Below are 17299 nucleotides of genomic sequence, written 5' to 3'. Positions count from 1 at the left end.
CCCTGGCCTTGTTAGAAAGGGGGAGCCCCTGGGGCTCACTGGCAGGCGTCACCTGTCTCTTCCTCTGCGCTAACCCAGGCTTGCTGAGCCAACTTGTTGGCGATCTACGGAAAGGTAGCTTCTTTCCAAGAGGAGCTCCCAGGGACATTCCCTTTTAGCTGAATTGCTTAAGGTTTTGTATTATTCGTTCTAGCATAGATGTAACTCTTTCCGAAGACGGTCACGAAGGACAACAGCAAGGCCCACACCGTCGACCCCCATCAACATGCTCTGGGGGACCTCGCGAGAGTGCTTTATAGCACCCTAAGATTTGGACTTGGCAATAAAGGTGCTTCCTAGCAAGAGACATTAAGATGTTTCTTACCGTGCTCACTGGGAATCAGCAGAAACAAACAAACAAACAAACAAACAAACAAACAAAGACGTTTCTTACTGTAACATAATGAAGTGGCCATTGGAAGAAGGATGAGTATACCACTGGGAGCCTGGACAAATGTCATCAGAAAAATGGCACAGTGAAGAGATCTCCAATAAACCCTCAGACTCCACCGCTCAGTCCCAAGGCTGGAATTTCCCTTGTATGAAGTCTTTGTTAAACTAACAGCTACTCCTCATCATCTCTTGATGGGTCACTGCAAGGGTGGCCCTTCCCCATAACTAGTGTCTCTTTCTGCCGCCTCTTCCCTGCCCCCACCTATTCTCCACACCACTGAAATCTCTCTCCGAAATGCAAAGCCGATCGTGTTACTCCTCTATCGATTATCGCTTCCGATCGCCTGTAGGGTAACACAGGACAAGACCCAGCTGCCTCTGCGTTTCCCTCTGCCTGGAATGTCTTTCTTTGACCTGCTTGGGTAATTTGTATTTACTCTCCAAAACCCACTTGGTGTCGCATCCTCTGCGATGGTCTCTCTGATTCCTTCAGATAGCCTCAATCATTCCTTCTTCTTTGTTACTTCTGTTCTGCCCGTACCACTACACGATCTAGGATTAGGTACTTCCAGAATGATCTCTTTCCTTAAGGGCAAGGATCAGGTCTTTTTTTTTGTCTTTGTGCACTCAGCACCTAGCACAATGTTGGAACGTAGTAGAATCTCAACAGAGGTTGTCAAACTAAGCACAGTATTTTAAGGATTAGTAATACTCATTAAACACAAGTCAATAAGCTAATAGAACTCTGTTTTCTGTCTTTAGGCAGCCTGGTGTACTGGGAATGGCATGCCACAGCCCAGCTATGTGAATTTGTTCTGATGCGCCATTGTTCCCCACCCCAGAGGCAGGAGGGAGGGATCTCTATTTGTGTTATGGATTGAACTGTGCTTCCCCCAAAATTCACATGTTGAAGTCTTTAGAATGTGACCTTATTTGGAAACAGTGTCTTTACAGAGGTGGTCAAGTTGAAATGAGATCATTCGGGTGGCGTTATGAGCTGAACTGTGTCCCTCCCAAACTCATATTTTGAAGCCTTAACCCTTAGTACCTCAGAATGCAAATGTATTTGGACATGGGATCTTAAAATGGGCAATTAAGTTAAAATGAGGCCATTAGGATGGGCTCCAATCCAATCTTACAGGAAATCCGGACACACGAAGAGATGTGTGCACACACAGAGGAAAGACCATAGGGAGGTACGGCAAGAAGGTGGCCATCTGCAAGCCAAGGAGAGAGGCCTCAACAAAAAAGCCCAGCCCTGTCAACACTTTGATCTTGGACTTCTAGCCTCCAGAGTTGTGAGAAAATAAATTCCTGTCACTCAAACACCCAGTCCGTGGTCTTCTCTTATGGCAACACCAGAAAACCGATTACAGGGGAGCCCTGATCCAACATGACTGGTGTCCTTATAAGATGACGGAATCTGAACGGAGATAGGCTCTGAGGGAAGAGAGTGTGAAGAGACACGAGGAGAAGGCAGCCACCTGTCAGCCACGGAGAGGGGCCCCCACAGACCTCTTCCTCACAGGTTCAGAAACAACCAGCCTTACTGACCATGTGATTCTGGACTTCCAGTCTCCAGAACTGTGAGGCAATACATTCTGGTGGTTGAAACCACCCCGTTGCTGGAACTCGGTCACAGCAGCCCTAGCAGCAAATATCCCTTGTAAACTTTGGTTAGCCTTCTTCCCACTGTACGTGCAAAGCGAATCATAGAATATCGACTCTGGACAGAGCTTCGTGACCTATGAAGACTTTGGAAAGCACTAATTAAATTCTTCTTGAACCACAGAGAAAAGCGCAAAGAGAGTCCTTCCTTTTTTTGAGATAGGCCAGGGTAAAACTCTTCATGCCCTGTCTTTGCTCCAGGAGGTTGGCCATGACCACAGAAGGCTCAAGAAAATCCTTGCATTTTTACAATTATTTACGAGGCGTTTAAAGCGTGTTATGTTTTCCACGACTACTTAGGAGGATTCCAGGATCAGACAGCTCAGCCCTGCTACGTGCTCTGTGTGTGACTTTCCTATGTCTTTGCTTCCTCTTCTGTGAAGTGGGGGTGTACTGATGCTCTTTGGTGGCTGTGAGAATTGAGTGCGAGGCCACACAAGTGGCATATAGGAAACAGTTAAGACCTGTCAGTGGTTACGATTTTAGATAAAGAATCTAAGTCTCAGGCAGGTTAAGAGGCCTTACGCTTGCAAGTAAGCAAGAGTGGCATTGGGTCCAGAGCCACTGGGGACACCTTCCGCAAACCCTAGAACACCTCCCTCATAGACACACCAAGTCTACAGCGGGCTGAAGTCCCCTTGGAATGGCTTCTGTTCCCCACAGTGGATGCAGAAAAGAGAATGTCAGGGCATCAGTAGTGCTCGGAGGGCCAGCAGCCGGGTCCTTCTGTCCCTGAACCCACCTGAGGCACAGACACAGGATCTGTCATTGAAAAGGGTCAGCGGTCTGTCTAGCTAGCTTCCACCCTCAGAGGGTCACTTAATCGGCCCTCCCTTCCTTTTGATAGCAGAATAATGATGCTGTGCTTCCTGGAGAATGCGCAGTCAGAAGGTGGAGGCTTAGGTGCTAAACCTCAGGAAGCATGGGGAGGGTACTTAAATGCTACGAGCTTCACCTTCCTCGTCTGTCAAATCAGGACGGCATGAACACTTAACCGGTAGGGTCGTTGTGAGGACAAAACAGATGAGACCTCTGAAAGCGCTCTGCCAATAACAAAGTACTGTGCGGTTTGTCATCATTCCCGAACGCCAAAATCCAGGTCTTGGTCAGAGAGCTAACCCCCCCCCCCCCCGGGACATCTGACTTGCTACGAGGTTCACGGTCCATACCGTTAACAGGTGGCCCTTCATGATACCCTGCTTTCCATTACTGAGCAGATGCTTCACGTCTTGTCATCACACCATGCTGCTGGAGAGCACAGGTCAGGCCTCCTGGCCGTGCCCAATTTGCTGCACGGAGGGGGTCGACAAGTCTTATCGGTGGTGCAGACCTGTCCCACCATGAGCAGACCGTGCCCGGGGGAGTCGAGACCTGCCACCCTTGCGGGTTAGAGCCAAGACAGGAGGGGAAAGGAAGAATCACAACGGGGAGGCCCGCGCTCTGGGTCTGACTCCATCGTTTCCCACCGGTGTCCTCAGCTGGGAACTGAGCAGAATGCCCTCCTGGCGATTACGAGCGGCAGGCACCCACTGAGCGCACCCGAGGGAGCTTTTATCAACCGTAGAGAAAAACGTAAAGTGTCGTTACCAGGGTGGAGGCGGGAACCATTGGTTCCGGTTGGGGACTGAGCCCCTATCGTCAATGTGCCACACCGGCCCCCACCAGGGCACTCACCTGGAGGATCCGGCATGCACACGGACCCCGGGGTGAAGGTCTGCGAGTGGTTGCTGATGGGGTTGCTCACGGTGCAGACGTAGACGTTGTGGACGTGCTGAGGGCCCAGGCTGAGGTGCAGGTGGGAGCTGTTGGCTGAGATCGGTGGGTCGGCGCCCGTCTCCTCCCTCCAGCTGTAAGCCACATGGTCCCCCTTCTCCACTTCGCAGGCCAGCGTCAAGCTGCAGTTTCCGTTCTCCTGGGTCCAGTTCAACACCTTTATTTCCGGAGTGGAGACCTGTTCTGTCAGGAGGGGGAGGAAAGAAGGCCTCACTCAAGTGAACCCCCTGGGATTCTGACTGGACCTTTCCGTCAGAGGAAAATGCAGCCTGATGGTGTTTTTCCTTCCCTGTGGGTCTGCAGTGCGATTTATTCTAGTGGGGACTTACTGGTTCCCCAAATCCCTCTCTCTCCACTACGCTCCCTTTCGGTGCGAGCTCGGGACAAAATAGAGAAAAGTAATCTGTCGTTTAGTCCCCTCCTCCCACTACTGTTAGGAACCTACCTCCTCTTGCTAATACTCCTGATCTGATACTTGAGTATGACCTCCTAGATCTGAAAGAATGACTGGGTGGTGGGGTTTTTATCTAGAGTGTGTGTTGGGAAGGGGTGCTCACTCTAATGCCAGGAAATAGCCGAGGCCAGGGAGCAAGTTGTATTTATTTAGCGATTACTGTAGGAGAGACACGATTCTGGCACTGCACATTCATCATAGCCTTTAATCTTCTCCACAACTTGCTCAACAATCGTAGCCTTAGTGGTAAGTATTCCCATCTTATAGGTGAAGACACTGAGTCCCGCAGGGATGGCAGGGGTCACATATTATGTGAGCTCAGAACCTAGGTCTGTCTGACTCGGAAATCCAGCTTCTTCCTTGGACTCGAGAAGACTCTCGTGGTCGCATAGACCGCACTTTCCAAGGTGAGAATTTAGGTGACAAGACGTAACAAAGGCAATGAACTGTTCTGGAAAATGCATGATGGGTCATCCCTGGGGGGCACTACTGGAGTGGCCAGAACTCCCTGGTACCTGTCAGGGGGCTGAAGGGAGTCTGCATACACTGTGTGGAAGAGGAGGGGGAAGGACTCTCCTGATGTCCTCCTGTAGACATCTGGGGATTTCAAAGAAATGCTGGGTAGGTGAGGCTCTCTATCCCATCTCAGAGATAAGTCTCTCTATAAAGGAGCCTCTGGGCTTGAAAGACACAAACTCTGGGTGCATTCAAGAGGGGCTGGCAGTTAAAGAGGCTCAAAAAAAGCACTGGCCTTGGACTCAGATGGACCTAGGTTCTAGTTTAAGTTCTGCAACTAAGCGACTTTATAACCAGAGTCTCTGTTGCGATGCCAAAAAAAAAAAAAAAAAAAAAAAAAAAAGAGCCCTTCTAGCAGGTGGATGTGGTCCTGTTCCTGGGCATGGGGTGTGGGAGTGGTGCATGGGCTGAGACTCAGCTCTCCTTTGCCCAGGCCCCTAGTGCAGGGGACCAGCCACGAGGACGTGTGTAAGCACATGACAGTCCTGTGGATTTCAATGTCTTCATCTATGGAAAAGAGGTCGGACTTGATCCGCGGCATTCAAACATTTTAAAAATCGGGGAAAAACGAAACCCTTTTTCAAGCCAGATCTTATTTGCAAATTGAGACTCTCAGGCTCCTAGGCCCTGTAGTCCGTGAGCAGCTAGGCTCCTGGTCTTTGGCAAATGCGGGTAGTAATTAGTGCTCTCAGCTACCACCAGTGGGCCATTTGGACAAAAAAGATTCGTGAATCTCTAAAACCTCTTCCTAAACCACAGTTTAAACACCCTGGACTTGCTGATCTTTAAAAGTCACTCCCAATCTTGGAACCCTCGCTAAATTCTTAGGCAAGGGACTATCGCTGCCCACCCACCCCCACCCCACCCCCCACCCCCCACCCCTGCCTGGTGGGGACTGGGGAAACCCTGTCATTACCAAAGAGCTTCAGCTGCAGGCAAAAATGGCGAACTGAAAAGTTCTCCTCCAGGGTCGTGAAGTACCAGCCCTCATTTTCCTTCTTGCTTTGCAGGATCTCCAGCTTCAGGTTTTCCGGATGGAATTTATAGCCATTTTCCAGAAAGCGTGGAGAGGCCCTTTCCGGCAGACTCAGAGACACTATTTTCGTCTTGACATTTTTTTGCGGTGATTCTGACTTTGTGACCAGGATGTGGATACTCTTGTTCATGCTCTTACTGATGCTTTCAGATGCCAGGGGCAGCAGCAAATTTCTTCCCAACTGCTCGGTGACCTCTTGACAAGTCATCAAGCTCTCACCTGTGGGAGGAGGAAGAAGAAAGTCCCTTATTGTGGAAGTTTTTGAGAATCACATCCTCTCTGTGGATCAGGAATGACAGACTATAGGTGCTCCTTCTTCTTCCCGGCCTCTCCCTGGCATTACCAGGTGCTTAGCAGCCAATGAGGGCAGTCACGATAGTCCCGTTGTATTCTCAATGTTTCAAAAATCCCAATGGAAATCTTAAATTTTTTTTACATTAAATATCATTTATTGCCACATTGGTTTCCATACAACACCCGGTGCTCATCCCAACAGGTGCCCTCCTCAGTGCCCATCGCCCACCTTCCCCTCTCAGTTTGTTCTCAGTATTCAAGGGTCGCTTATGGTTTGCCTCCTTCCCTCTCTGTAACTTTTCCCCCTTTCCTCTCCCCCATGGTCTTCTGTTAAGTTCCTCAGGATCCACATATGAGTGAAAACATATGGTATCTGTCTTTCTCTGCCTGACTTATTTCACTCAGCATAATACCCTCCAGTTCCATCCACGTTGCTATGAATGGCCACATTTCATTCTTTCTCACTGCCAAGTAGTATTCCATTGTATATATAAACCACATCTTCTCTTTTTTTTTATAATGGAGGTGTGCAGACTAACTGGGACACTGGATTTCTTTGATCTAGGAGAGAATTCTCTCAACTCAGATTTATAGTGAAGGCACAGAGAAGCGAAGATGTGGAAAAGTTAAATGACATCCCGAAAGTCACGTAATTAGTAACTGGACTAGAATCCAGGTCTGCTAATTCCTTGACCAGACTTCTCACCACCACTGGGTACATAACATGAAGGGTGGAGAGCAACCAAAGCTGATTCTGAGCTTGTGAGCCCAGGACACCAAGGCTACAGAACGTCCTTTTTCAGATGACACAGAAAGAGAAAAGTCTGAGGGGTGTGGAGCCAGGCAGGTAGTAAGCCCAGGGTTCAAACTCTGGGATTCTTGCTCTCCAAAAAACTGTTAAATAGTTCCCAATATCAAGGGTGAGAAATTATCATACTTCTCTTTTTCAAAAGAGCTGAGCCAACAACAACCAAAAAAAGAAAGAAAAAGAAAGAAGAAGGAAAGAAAGAAAGAAAGAAAGAAAGAAAGAAAGAAAGAAAGAAAGAAAGAAAAAGAGAGAGAGAAAGAGAGAGAGAAAAAGAAAAAGAAACCCAAAACCAAACCTTTCAAATCACTGTAAGGGATCCTACTCCTGACTATTTAACACCTCCTCTCCTCTTCTCAAACTGATGACCTCAGCTGATGACTCTAATTCTCATTTCACTGAAAAAGTAGTCGAAACAAGAGGAGAATTTCCATTTGTAGCCACGACCAGGAAACCTACCTACTTAGATGGGTAGTCTGTGCTCCCCTTAGGTCTAGCCTCTTCCTTCACGGAGCACGCGCCCATTTCAAGAATTTGCTCTTGCAATTGCCCTCATCCCTTGCATCATCAGCTCCGTTATTGGCATAGAATGTTGTGGGTTATTTCCATCAATACACAATAAACCCGCTTGTAACTTCCCTCATTTACAAACCCCTCCCCTGACCCCAGGTTCATCCCTAGCCGCTGCCTCATACCTCTCTTTTCCTTTATTGCAAAGCCCTTTAATATGTGTTGATATTTTCTGTTTCCATTTCCTGACCCATTTTCCTGTGCCCGCTCCTGGCAGGTGCTGTTCCTTACTACTCACTGGAAGGTCACTCGTCGAGGTCATTGTATGCACCGTGGTGCCGAGTCCATTCTCCATTCTCAACTTGCTTTCTCAGGAGCACTTGACATGGTTCCCCACTCCCTCTTTGAAACAGTCTTCATTCAGTCCCCTGGAGCATCAACCTCCCCTGGTTTTCTTCCTCTTTCATTGGCTGCCCCTTGTCAGTTTCCTTGACTAGAACCTGCTGCTCTTAACCTCTAAATATTGGAGCATGCCAGGACTCAGCACTCAGACCTCCTCTCTCCCAGCCATGTTCACCCAGCTGCATGGGTCGCATACTTCTGGAATGCTTGCAGAGCTAGATCTCCCTCCCAAACTGCCTACACAGATCAGCACTTGGAGGTCTGAAGGGCATTGCAAACTCAGCAGATGAACTCTTGGTTCTATAGCCCCTTCTACCAACGGCATTACAACTCTCCCGAATTCTCAGACCGAAGCCTTTGGAATCATCCTTGACTCCTTTCCTTCTCTCATACTCTGCATTCAGTCTACCAGCAAATCCTGTTGGCTCTACCTTCAGAAAAGATCTGCAATCCTAGCACTTAGAACCTCCCTCATAGCCTGGCATGGCCATTGGCTTCCAACTCATCCCCCGGCATCCATACAGCGGGCAGAGTCATCTTTTAAACCTATGTCAGCTTTTGTCTCTCTCTTGCTTTTAAACTTCCAGGGCTTTCTAGCACCCATGCAAAGAATATCCGAAGGCTTTATTATGGCTTCAAAGATGGCGAGTAACCCCACCCCTGACCCCTCTCCTGCCCTCTCTCTCCACTCACTGCACTCCGCTCGCACCGGCTCGCACACCTCACCAAGATCATTCCCATCTCCAAGCTTTGGCTTTTGCTGTTCTCTGGAAATCTCTTCCCTTCCATATCTAGGTAGCTCAGTCCTCCACTTCATTTTAGGTTTCTGCTCAAAAAAAGTATTTCCTTTGAGAAACTGGCTCTGACCATTTTATATATAAAATAGCACTCCTACCCATTGCACTTACCACTGTCTGGTGATACATTGCATATTTGCTCATCTTATTTCTGTGTCCCTGGCTAGGACGCAAGTCTTCAAGAGGAAGAATTTCATTCTGTTCAATTGTTTTGTCTCTAACACCGACAGCAGTAGTTGGTACATGGTAAGCTTTTCGCAAATATCTGTTTGATCTACGACTGCAAAAAATGACATTACCTGACTAAAATCTCTTTTATTGAGCTGTGCCCAATATATAACTGAACTTAACCATAAGTTAATTCTCATAAAAGAAGGAGCCCATGACTCAGAGAGCATAGATTGTTCTAGTTGATAAGGAAGCCAGAAAAGTAACACAAAACCACCTGGTTAAGTAACGCAGGCACTTAAGGCACTTAGAAAGGACACAAGTGACTTGTGACTACGATGGGCTGTTGGAGAATTGGACAGACCAAATCCTCTCCACACCAAAAATGCCCTGAAATCCCAGCACTGGCCCGTAAAGGGCCCAGGTGGCACTGGGCTAGAGATTCCGAGGTGGGGGGAAGCACAAGGCAGTCCACATGGGCTGAAACAAGGGTGACATTGGGGGAGACTCATAACAATGAAGGAAAAGGAGTTTATAGGATGAGACGGGGGGAGCCCCTCACCAAAGGAATCAAAGAAAGCAAGTAGGAAGGGAAAGAGGACAAGAAGAGAAGGAGCAGGTTCGAGAAGGGCAGGCTGAGTGATGTGTGCACGCTCACTCACGGGGAGTGGCATTGAAACTTGGTCAGGAAGAGACCCTCACACCCTGCAACCCACACGAAGAATGATGACCTACCAACTGACTCCGTGTCAGTGGCTGGGGCGGGAGGGGGGACTAGAAACCAGCACCACCTAAACACAAGTGGAAAAAAATAGGGGGACTTTTAAGTGGTTCACAAAACCCTTCAAGTGGAGTCCCTGCTCCCGAAACTTCCTACCGTCTGATGAGTGTTTTCCAGCAGGTCTGTGATTCAGTCAGCCCCTGTTTACTAAAGCGTCTGGAGGAAACACCAACTCACTTTCTTCAAGGGTAATTCTACTTAGAAAGTAGAGTGATTCACGTGGACCCATGGATATTTTCCTGAAATCAGCAGCATTTAGCCAACCCTTCACGAGATGGGATTCTACCTAATGACAGCCACCCCCCACCCTCCATTTTCCTGCCGCCATGACACTTTCACATCTCCCTATAGCGTTTCTTTCAAGTGGAGGAGGGGGCGGCACTTAACAGCTCTCACTTCTTACGGCAGATCTAGGCCCAGGGAGAAAAGATAACTTGTCCAAGCCTGCTTTGTAAGCTGCAGTCCCATGAACCATCCTCTTTTCCCTTGTTCCTTGATGTTGCTGGGTCTTTCTGTCTCAGAGTATTTGCATTTACCCCAGCCTGAATGCCTGTTGCCCCCCTGTATTTCCCTGGCTGCCTCCTTCTGTCTTTCAGGTCTCTGCCTCTGACCCCTGGCTTAGTCTAGGCCTCCCTGCCAGTGCCTCCCTTGCCTTTGTTTTTTTTTTTTTTAAATTTTTTTTAACGTTTATTTATTTTTGAGACAGAGAGAGACAGAGCATGAACAGGGGAGGGGCAGAGAGAGAGGGAGACACAGAATCTGAAACAGGCTCCAGGCTCTGAGCTGTCAGCACAGAGCCCGACGCGGGGCTTGAACTCAGGGACCGTGAGATCATGACCTGAGCCAAAGTCGGACGCTTCACTGACCAAGCCGCCCAGGCGCCCCATCCCGTGCCTTTGTATCACACCTGCGTCTCACCCATCACGCTTTTAACCCTGATCTGTGCCTGTCATCATGACTTAAGAATAAGCTTCCAGGAGTAGTCACTGGGTCTGTTTTGTCCACCTGGAGTCCTAACGCCCAGCTGGAACATAGCAGAAACTCAGTTGCTCAAGAGAACAAAACACTGAATGAGATGAATAAGTGAATGAACAGAGAGGCTAAGTTCTCCTCTCTCCCAAATCAGGATGTTTTACCTTGACATCACCCCTCAGGAGTATAGGATGGGGGCAAACGGTGGGGACCTTTGTCCCCGCTTGCCAGGTGAGGACATGGAAAAGCCGTGGCTGTAGACCCTGGGCTTTAGCTCAACAGACCACTTGCCATTTCCCCTTGAACACTCAGAACGCTTCACCTCTGCATTGGTGCCTTCATCTGGAATATTCTCTTCAAGTCCTATAAAAACCCAACCTACCAGATGTATGTATTTGGGAAGACACACGAGGCAGAAGGGGGATTTATCTCCACTGTATACCCTTTTGTACTGAGGAAGCTTTATAGACGTATGCATGATACCCTTCCAATAAACAAACTAGCTCACACAAAACATTAAACGAAAACTTACTTGATGAAAGCAGTTCCTATCCACTTTCCAAACTCCAGACCAAATACTTCCAGACGCCCTCTACTTCCTTCTATGATCTTATCACCTTCTCTCATCTTTTGAATACTCCCTGTACTTCCATTCAATTAAAAGCAACTTACATGCTCCAATTATAGGTAACATATTCTACTATTCACCATGGGACCTGGATACGGATTTTAGCATCCCCTCCCCCACCGAGCAGAAGTTTATCTAGTGTCATTTATCGAGGCTTCTGAAGTCAGGCTGTGTGACTGCAGAGAAACTGTTAAACTACTCTGTGCCTCTCATTCCTTTTTGGGTAAACCTGTAACGTAACAACAATAACACATATCTCATAGGGTTGGTGTGAGAATTCAATGAATGATACACATAAAGCACTTAGAACCCACAGTGCCTTGTATAAAGCAAGCAGGCTGTGCTTACTATTATTATCCATTCAACAAACATTTGTGGAAGGGCTCTCCTTGACCAGACAGCATGTCAGGTGCTGGGCAGAGGCTGCGGTTGATGTTTCCTCCACACTTCGCACAACGCCTGCCCCATCGTGTGTCTTAATAGATGGTTGCGGAACCGGATTGTCCAAAGTCAGTCTGTGGATAAAACCAAATAGCCCCGGCGTTCCCCTTTCCAGTCTGGTGCGAGAGACGTGAAGGTGATGGCTTTATTAAAGCTTTTGAGAAATAGAAGGTGCTGAGGCCTCCGTCTCGGGATGGAACAGGCAGGTGAACAAAGTTGGGCCAAGTCTGGAACCCACACTCTTGCCCTTCATGTGTGAGGAGGAGGTGGGGTGGACCCCCACGGAGGAATACAAAATCCCCTTGGGGCGATTCATCAGTTGCAATAGACGCATCCCTCTGGTGGGGGATGCTGGTAATAGGGAGGCTGTGCATGTGTGGGAGTAGGGGGAAATCTTGGTACCTTCTGCTCATTTGTGCTGTGAACCCCAAACTGCTCTAAAAATAAAGTCTACTTTAAAAAAAATACCATTGAGGGAATGGAAAATTCACTTTATTAGGGGAAGGGACATGTGGACTTTTTGATTTTTACGATTCTGACTCGGAATTGGGAGGCACGCCGAGTAGAGACGGGAGGGAGACTGGGTCCTGATTTTACAAGAATCACGCTTCTTGGTTGAATAACTGTCATGGTTGACCTGTCCCACTTGCAAAGCATTTCCGTCTGTATTTAACTGGGGTTTCACAAAAGCGGGTGTATTTAAAAATAAAAACACTAAAAATTGTGCGTGCGTTTCAGAGAAGACAGCTGCTGCCTATTGGGTAGACACGCCCCATGGGGCTGGGCTGCTTCTCGGTAACCAGGGAGCCCCAAGCCTCCAATGGAGCACCTGGTGGACACCATGGGGACACTGTGGGCCAGGCTGGCCGGCAGACAAGCAAGCCCAGAGATTTAAAACTACCATCCCACTGTTCAACCCCATCCCTCCTGACGGTCACTCAGAAATAGCCCCAGATGCTAGAGTCACACATGGGACGCACCTGGAAGGGCTTGAAGCGGATCCGTTTGGCTTTCTGAGCCCTGAGCCCTGAGCCCTCAGAGAGCAGGAGCCATGGGTCTGCCTGATTCTGAGGGAACCGGGGTCAAGGAAGGGCCTCTTTATCTGGAAATCTAACAAAAGAGAGACCCCATGTGCAGCCTCTCCGACATCCCTAGCGTATCTCTGGGCTTTTCCTGGAAAAGTCCTTAATGGATTTGCGGTCTTGAAAACCCCAAGGGCAAAACACCGGAGCCTCAGGATTTCCCCCCACCTTCCCTAAAGCTGCTTCCACGCCGAGCTGCCTCCCCAAGTCTGATCGAACTCAAGACGCTTAAACACTCCTCAGGGAGCCCGAAGTCCCTTCTCGCGGGGCCTTTTTAGTCTCAAATCCCTTTTCTCGTAGCCCTGAGACTACTAACAGAACACCGGCGCGCCTTCGGAGGAACACGAGCCAGAAAGGCAGGAGCAGAGCACAGGCGCAAAGGCTCTCTGGTGCGTCTGGCGCTGTGGCTGGAGATGCCTTGACCCTTGAGAGTTCCCAATTCGCATTTCCCACTTCCTGTAACCAGCCCTGGACACCAAAAATCCTGGCCTCTCCCCCCCCGCTTGCTGCCGTGGAAGGTTCCCTTCCAGGAAAGTAGCCACCGGTACGACCACACTGTGGCCACTGCCTGTTCTCAGCTGATGCCTGGGGTTTTCACTTCTAACTTCTTTTCGCACGGCGGCGGCCCCTCGTTGTTGTTGGACCATGTTTCTGGCTTGTCTGCTCGCGTGTGTGAGGATCCCCTCCGCGGGCAGGGATGTAGGAGTCTCCTCCCAGAGCTCAGCCCGTCCATCTCAGCCCCACAGCCTGGGTCTTCGCCAGATGCAAAACCAACCGCTCAACCAGAACCTTGACCACCCAGCTTCTCGCCCTGAGAGGCTGGTCTGGAAGGTGGCCAGTGCCTTTGGCTTAGGGCTCCTGGTCTCCCAGCATTGGTAAGACTGAGCCTTAAAATCCAGGCTCCAGGGACTCATGATATTCCTTCCTCTTTGAAAGAGTCAGGAGAAACTCAGAACCAGTCCCCGAGGAGGAGGCAGCCAAGCCACAGCCCCCAGCCCCTGCTGACTTCTCTCTCTCTCTCTCTCTCCTTGGGCTGGCTGAGTCCTGGCAGGTAATGGTGGGACTCAGACCCTCAAACAGATGAGCACTTACTTGTTCCACAGCTCAGCTCAAAAGCCAAGGAGAGAAACAGCAGGAAGTTCAAGGAGAGGAGCCCCTTGAGATCCATCAGCCACTGAAGAAAGAGAAGGGAGCCCGGTGAGGAGCCCAGCAGCTGGTCGAAGATGCCACGGCAGAGCGAGGTCAGTGTCAGACAGAGCTGACACTCCCGACTAGTTATGCATCAGGAACCAGATGGCTTCCTGTGTCGCTGGGACTTTTTCTGCCTGAGTCTCGAGGATTGCTCATCTCCTTTCGGGCTTTAAATCACTTGGCTGTTCCCAAGAAGTCCGAGTCAAGTGCACAGACTGCTGAAGCCGGGAAAGTGGCTCAGCAAGCCCAGCCTTGAGCAGAAACGGCCCCCCTCCCCTCTTTAGCTCCCTCTGCGAGTTCTGCCCCGCTAAGTCCTCTTAGAGCACAAAGAGGAGGCGGGGCTCTGGCAGACCACCCCGAAATCTGGTCACTCAGTTCAAGGCTGAACTTGGATGACTGAGCTTTAAAAGGTTCTTGCGTCTCACGTCTGATTTGTTCCATAACTTCAGAGAACACCTCCACATGCCGTGAGGTCCTGCTGACAAAGCCACAGCGACATGGGGAGGGGGGGCAAGGGCGTATCAACTGGCAGAAACCCAATTTCCCAGCTGCGTGCGTTGTGGTAGAACCCAGTGAGCCCTGGGTTGTGTGTGGGGGGAGGGGAGCCTTCATCTCAGGGCTTGTGTCTAACTTTCTGTGGAAGAGAAGGGGCTAGAATTGGCAGAAGAAACACAGACGCTTTTCCAAGAATTAAGCCATAGGGAATGAAACAATGGAAAGATGATTTTACTGGTGTGTGGCAAGAAGAGACTTTGCAAGGCCAGCCCGTTGCGTTTTGAAATCCATTTTAACAGGTCACAGGCACTCTCCAATGGGCTTCCCTAAGGGAGTCAGGGCAGCAAGGGCTGGCGATCTAGGTGAACCTGCCCTTTATTCTCGCTGCTTTCCCCCCCTCCTTCACCGGACACCATCCTCCCCACAATACTACCCGGCGGCATGCTGGAGTCAGCACGGACCAACTCCTGAGAGCCGATGGTTAAATTTTCAGGCACCCTGTGAGCTGGGTGGTTGAGCAGCATTGCCGTTATTAACAAGGTGAATGATGTGAAATTACGATTAAATGCATTGTATTAAAACTAAGGGAATACAAACTCAAAACGCATTACTTCCTAATTAGTTCACAACATTTGACTGTTATCTGTGCCCTTGAGGATGCTTCCATCTACTGTATCTTTACGGTGGAACTAAAATCCCAGATCACATGGGCTGCTGTGGTGCTCCCGCAGCCCTGCGTTTGATGACACCACGTTGGTAACTTGAAATCAGCCAGCGTGGGAGTATATGTACCATGGAAACTGGCAAACGACAGAACCAGAGCTTTGGCTCAATGTTTTGTTGATTTTCTAGATGTGAGAAAGTGATAGAGAAAAAAGCAATGATTCAGTTTGAACTTAAAAGGCATGTCGTGACGGCAGCTTTGATGTCGTATTCAATAACTGTCGTCTCATTCGGCAAAGTCACAAGGGTCACTGATGAGCAAACGGGTTTGCAATGTATGTCTTTAACGTTGCACCTGTCTTCAGCTTAAAAAAAAAAAAAAAACAAAACCCTGACGATCAGCAAGAAGACAACAGAGCGAAGTATTTAAAGAGTTGAGAGGAAAAAGAATGCCAGTCTGGACTTCTGAATCCTGAGAAATGAGTCCTTCAAAAGCGAAGGAGAAACCAAGGCTTCCTTGGACAAACAAAAGTTGACGGAATTTGTTGCCAGTGGTTCTGCCTCGCAAGAAATGTTCACAGAAGTTCTTTAGGGAGAAAGAAATGCTATAGGTCAGAAACACAGAGGGGTGCCTGGGTGGCTCAGTTGGTTAAGCGTCCAACTTCGGCTCAGGTCATGATCGCTCAGTCCGAGTTCGAGCCCCGCCGTCGGGCTCTGCTTCGGATTCTGTGTCTCATTGTCTCTCTGCCCCTCCCCCACTTGTGCTCTGCCTCTCTCCGTCTCTCAAAAATAAATAAACGTTAATTAAAAAAAAAAAAAACAGATCTACATAAGGAGAGGAAGAACATCAGAGAAGGAGTAAGTGAAGGTAAAATGAAAACTTATTTTTCCTACTCATAACTGACCTAACAGATAACACTCTGTTCAAAATAATAATAATAATAAAAATAATAAAATAATAAAATAAAATTAAAAATAATAAAAATAATAATAATAGCAGCAATGTATTCAATTATGGGTGCTTACGTATATCCCTTATGTGTATCTATGCTTATGAATGCTTATGTATAAGTGAAATGAATGACAAGGATACAAGGGCCAGGAGAGAGGAATTAAGATTATTTTGTTATATAAGGTACTCACACTCCCCAGAAAGCAGTGTAGTGTTATTTGGAAGTGCGCTTGGATGAGTTGTAAGTGTATATTGCAGAATCCAGGGAAACCAGTAAAAAAAATCAATAAAAAATGAAAGGTATAAGGTACCCACTAAGAAAGGAGAGAAAATGAAGTGCTTAATGAAACTACAAAAGACAGAGGAAGAGTGGAAGGCAATAATAGTAACAAAGAACAAGGGAACCAGACAGAAAACAGTAACAAATATGATTAAATATTATCCTAACTATAGCAAGAATCACTTTGAGTGTCAATGGTCTAAACGAGCCAATGAAAAGACAGAGATTGTCAGAGTGGCTCAAAAAAACGAGACCTGATTGGCTCCTGGTGGGCGGCAGGGGCCATTCGGGAGGTGGGGCAGGGCAAGAGGCGGCAGGATTGGCTGGTGTGGGCCCTGCCCCTTCTGCTTCTCGGGCCTGACTTCCTGTAGCTGGGCTGCCCGCCAGGCCGGCGGTAACACGTCCTTGCGATTTGGTCAAAGGTGCTCACTCTTGAGACATCATGGTGGTGTACTGGTGACAGGCTGGGCTCAGCTACATCTGATACTTCCAGATCTCTGCAAAAGCAGTGAGAGATGCACTGACAACAGAATTGAAAACAGATGCCAAGAAGACTTCCGGCAGCAGCCTAAAAATTGTGAAAGTGAAAAAGGAATAGTCTACTCTTACTAAAGCTTGAAAAGCTACATTTTCAAGTTGAAGATGTGTGGGCACGTGTTACAGCAGATTGAAAAGGATCTCCCTTCATGGGAAAAAGACATACTTGTTCACAGATCGACAATGACAATACTGAAGTATGATTCAAAAAAACAAAGACAAAAGACAAAACCCAACTCTGTGTAGTCTATAAGAAACCCATTTTAAGTATAAAGACACATATAGATTAAAAGTAAATAGAGAGGGGCCCCTGGGTGGCTCAGTCAGGGAAGCCTCCGACTCTTGGTTTCTGCTCAGGTCATGATCTCATGGTTCCTGAGTTCAGACCCTGCTTCGGGCTCTGTGCTGGCAGGGTGGAGCCT

The 17299-nt window shown here is 48.4% G+C and overlaps 2 protein-coding genes across 4 annotated transcripts in view; one reads left to right on the top strand and one right to left on the bottom strand.

Moving 5' to 3' along the window:
* SLAMF1 (signaling lymphocytic activation molecule family member 1) overlaps positions 1–14412 on the bottom strand; it is a 36193-nt gene extending 21781 nt beyond the window's left edge. Inside the window, exons 1-3 of one of the 3 annotated variants that reach the window (XM_019821314.3) lie at positions 13852–14412; positions 5760–6098; positions 3775–4056 (exon numbers count right to left, since the gene is read on the bottom strand). In XM_019821314.3, coding sequence (XP_019676873.2) covers positions 3775–4056; positions 5760–6098; positions 13852–13927 — 697 coding nt within the window. In that variant the 5' untranslated portion in view covers positions 13928–14412. 3 annotated transcript variants of the gene reach the window in all.
* A 2370-nt stretch (positions 14413–16782) lies between these two features.
* Positions 16783–16938, top strand: LOC101093741 (ATP synthase subunit epsilon, mitochondrial-like). The gene is given in 1 exon segment (XM_045048521.1): positions 16783–16938. A coding segment is annotated over 1 exon segment (156 nt).
* Positions 16939–17299: the final 361 nt, after the last annotated feature.

Source organism: Felis catus, chromosome F1 (genome assembly GCF_018350175.1).
Source record: "Felis catus isolate Fca126 chromosome F1, F.catus_Fca126_mat1.0, whole genome shotgun sequence".
In the NCBI taxonomy this organism is placed as follows: Eukaryota; Metazoa; Chordata; class Mammalia; order Carnivora; family Felidae; genus Felis; species Felis catus.
The sequence above is the reverse complement of the archived record's forward strand: the minus strand, read 5'-3'. Positions and strand labels throughout refer to the sequence as shown.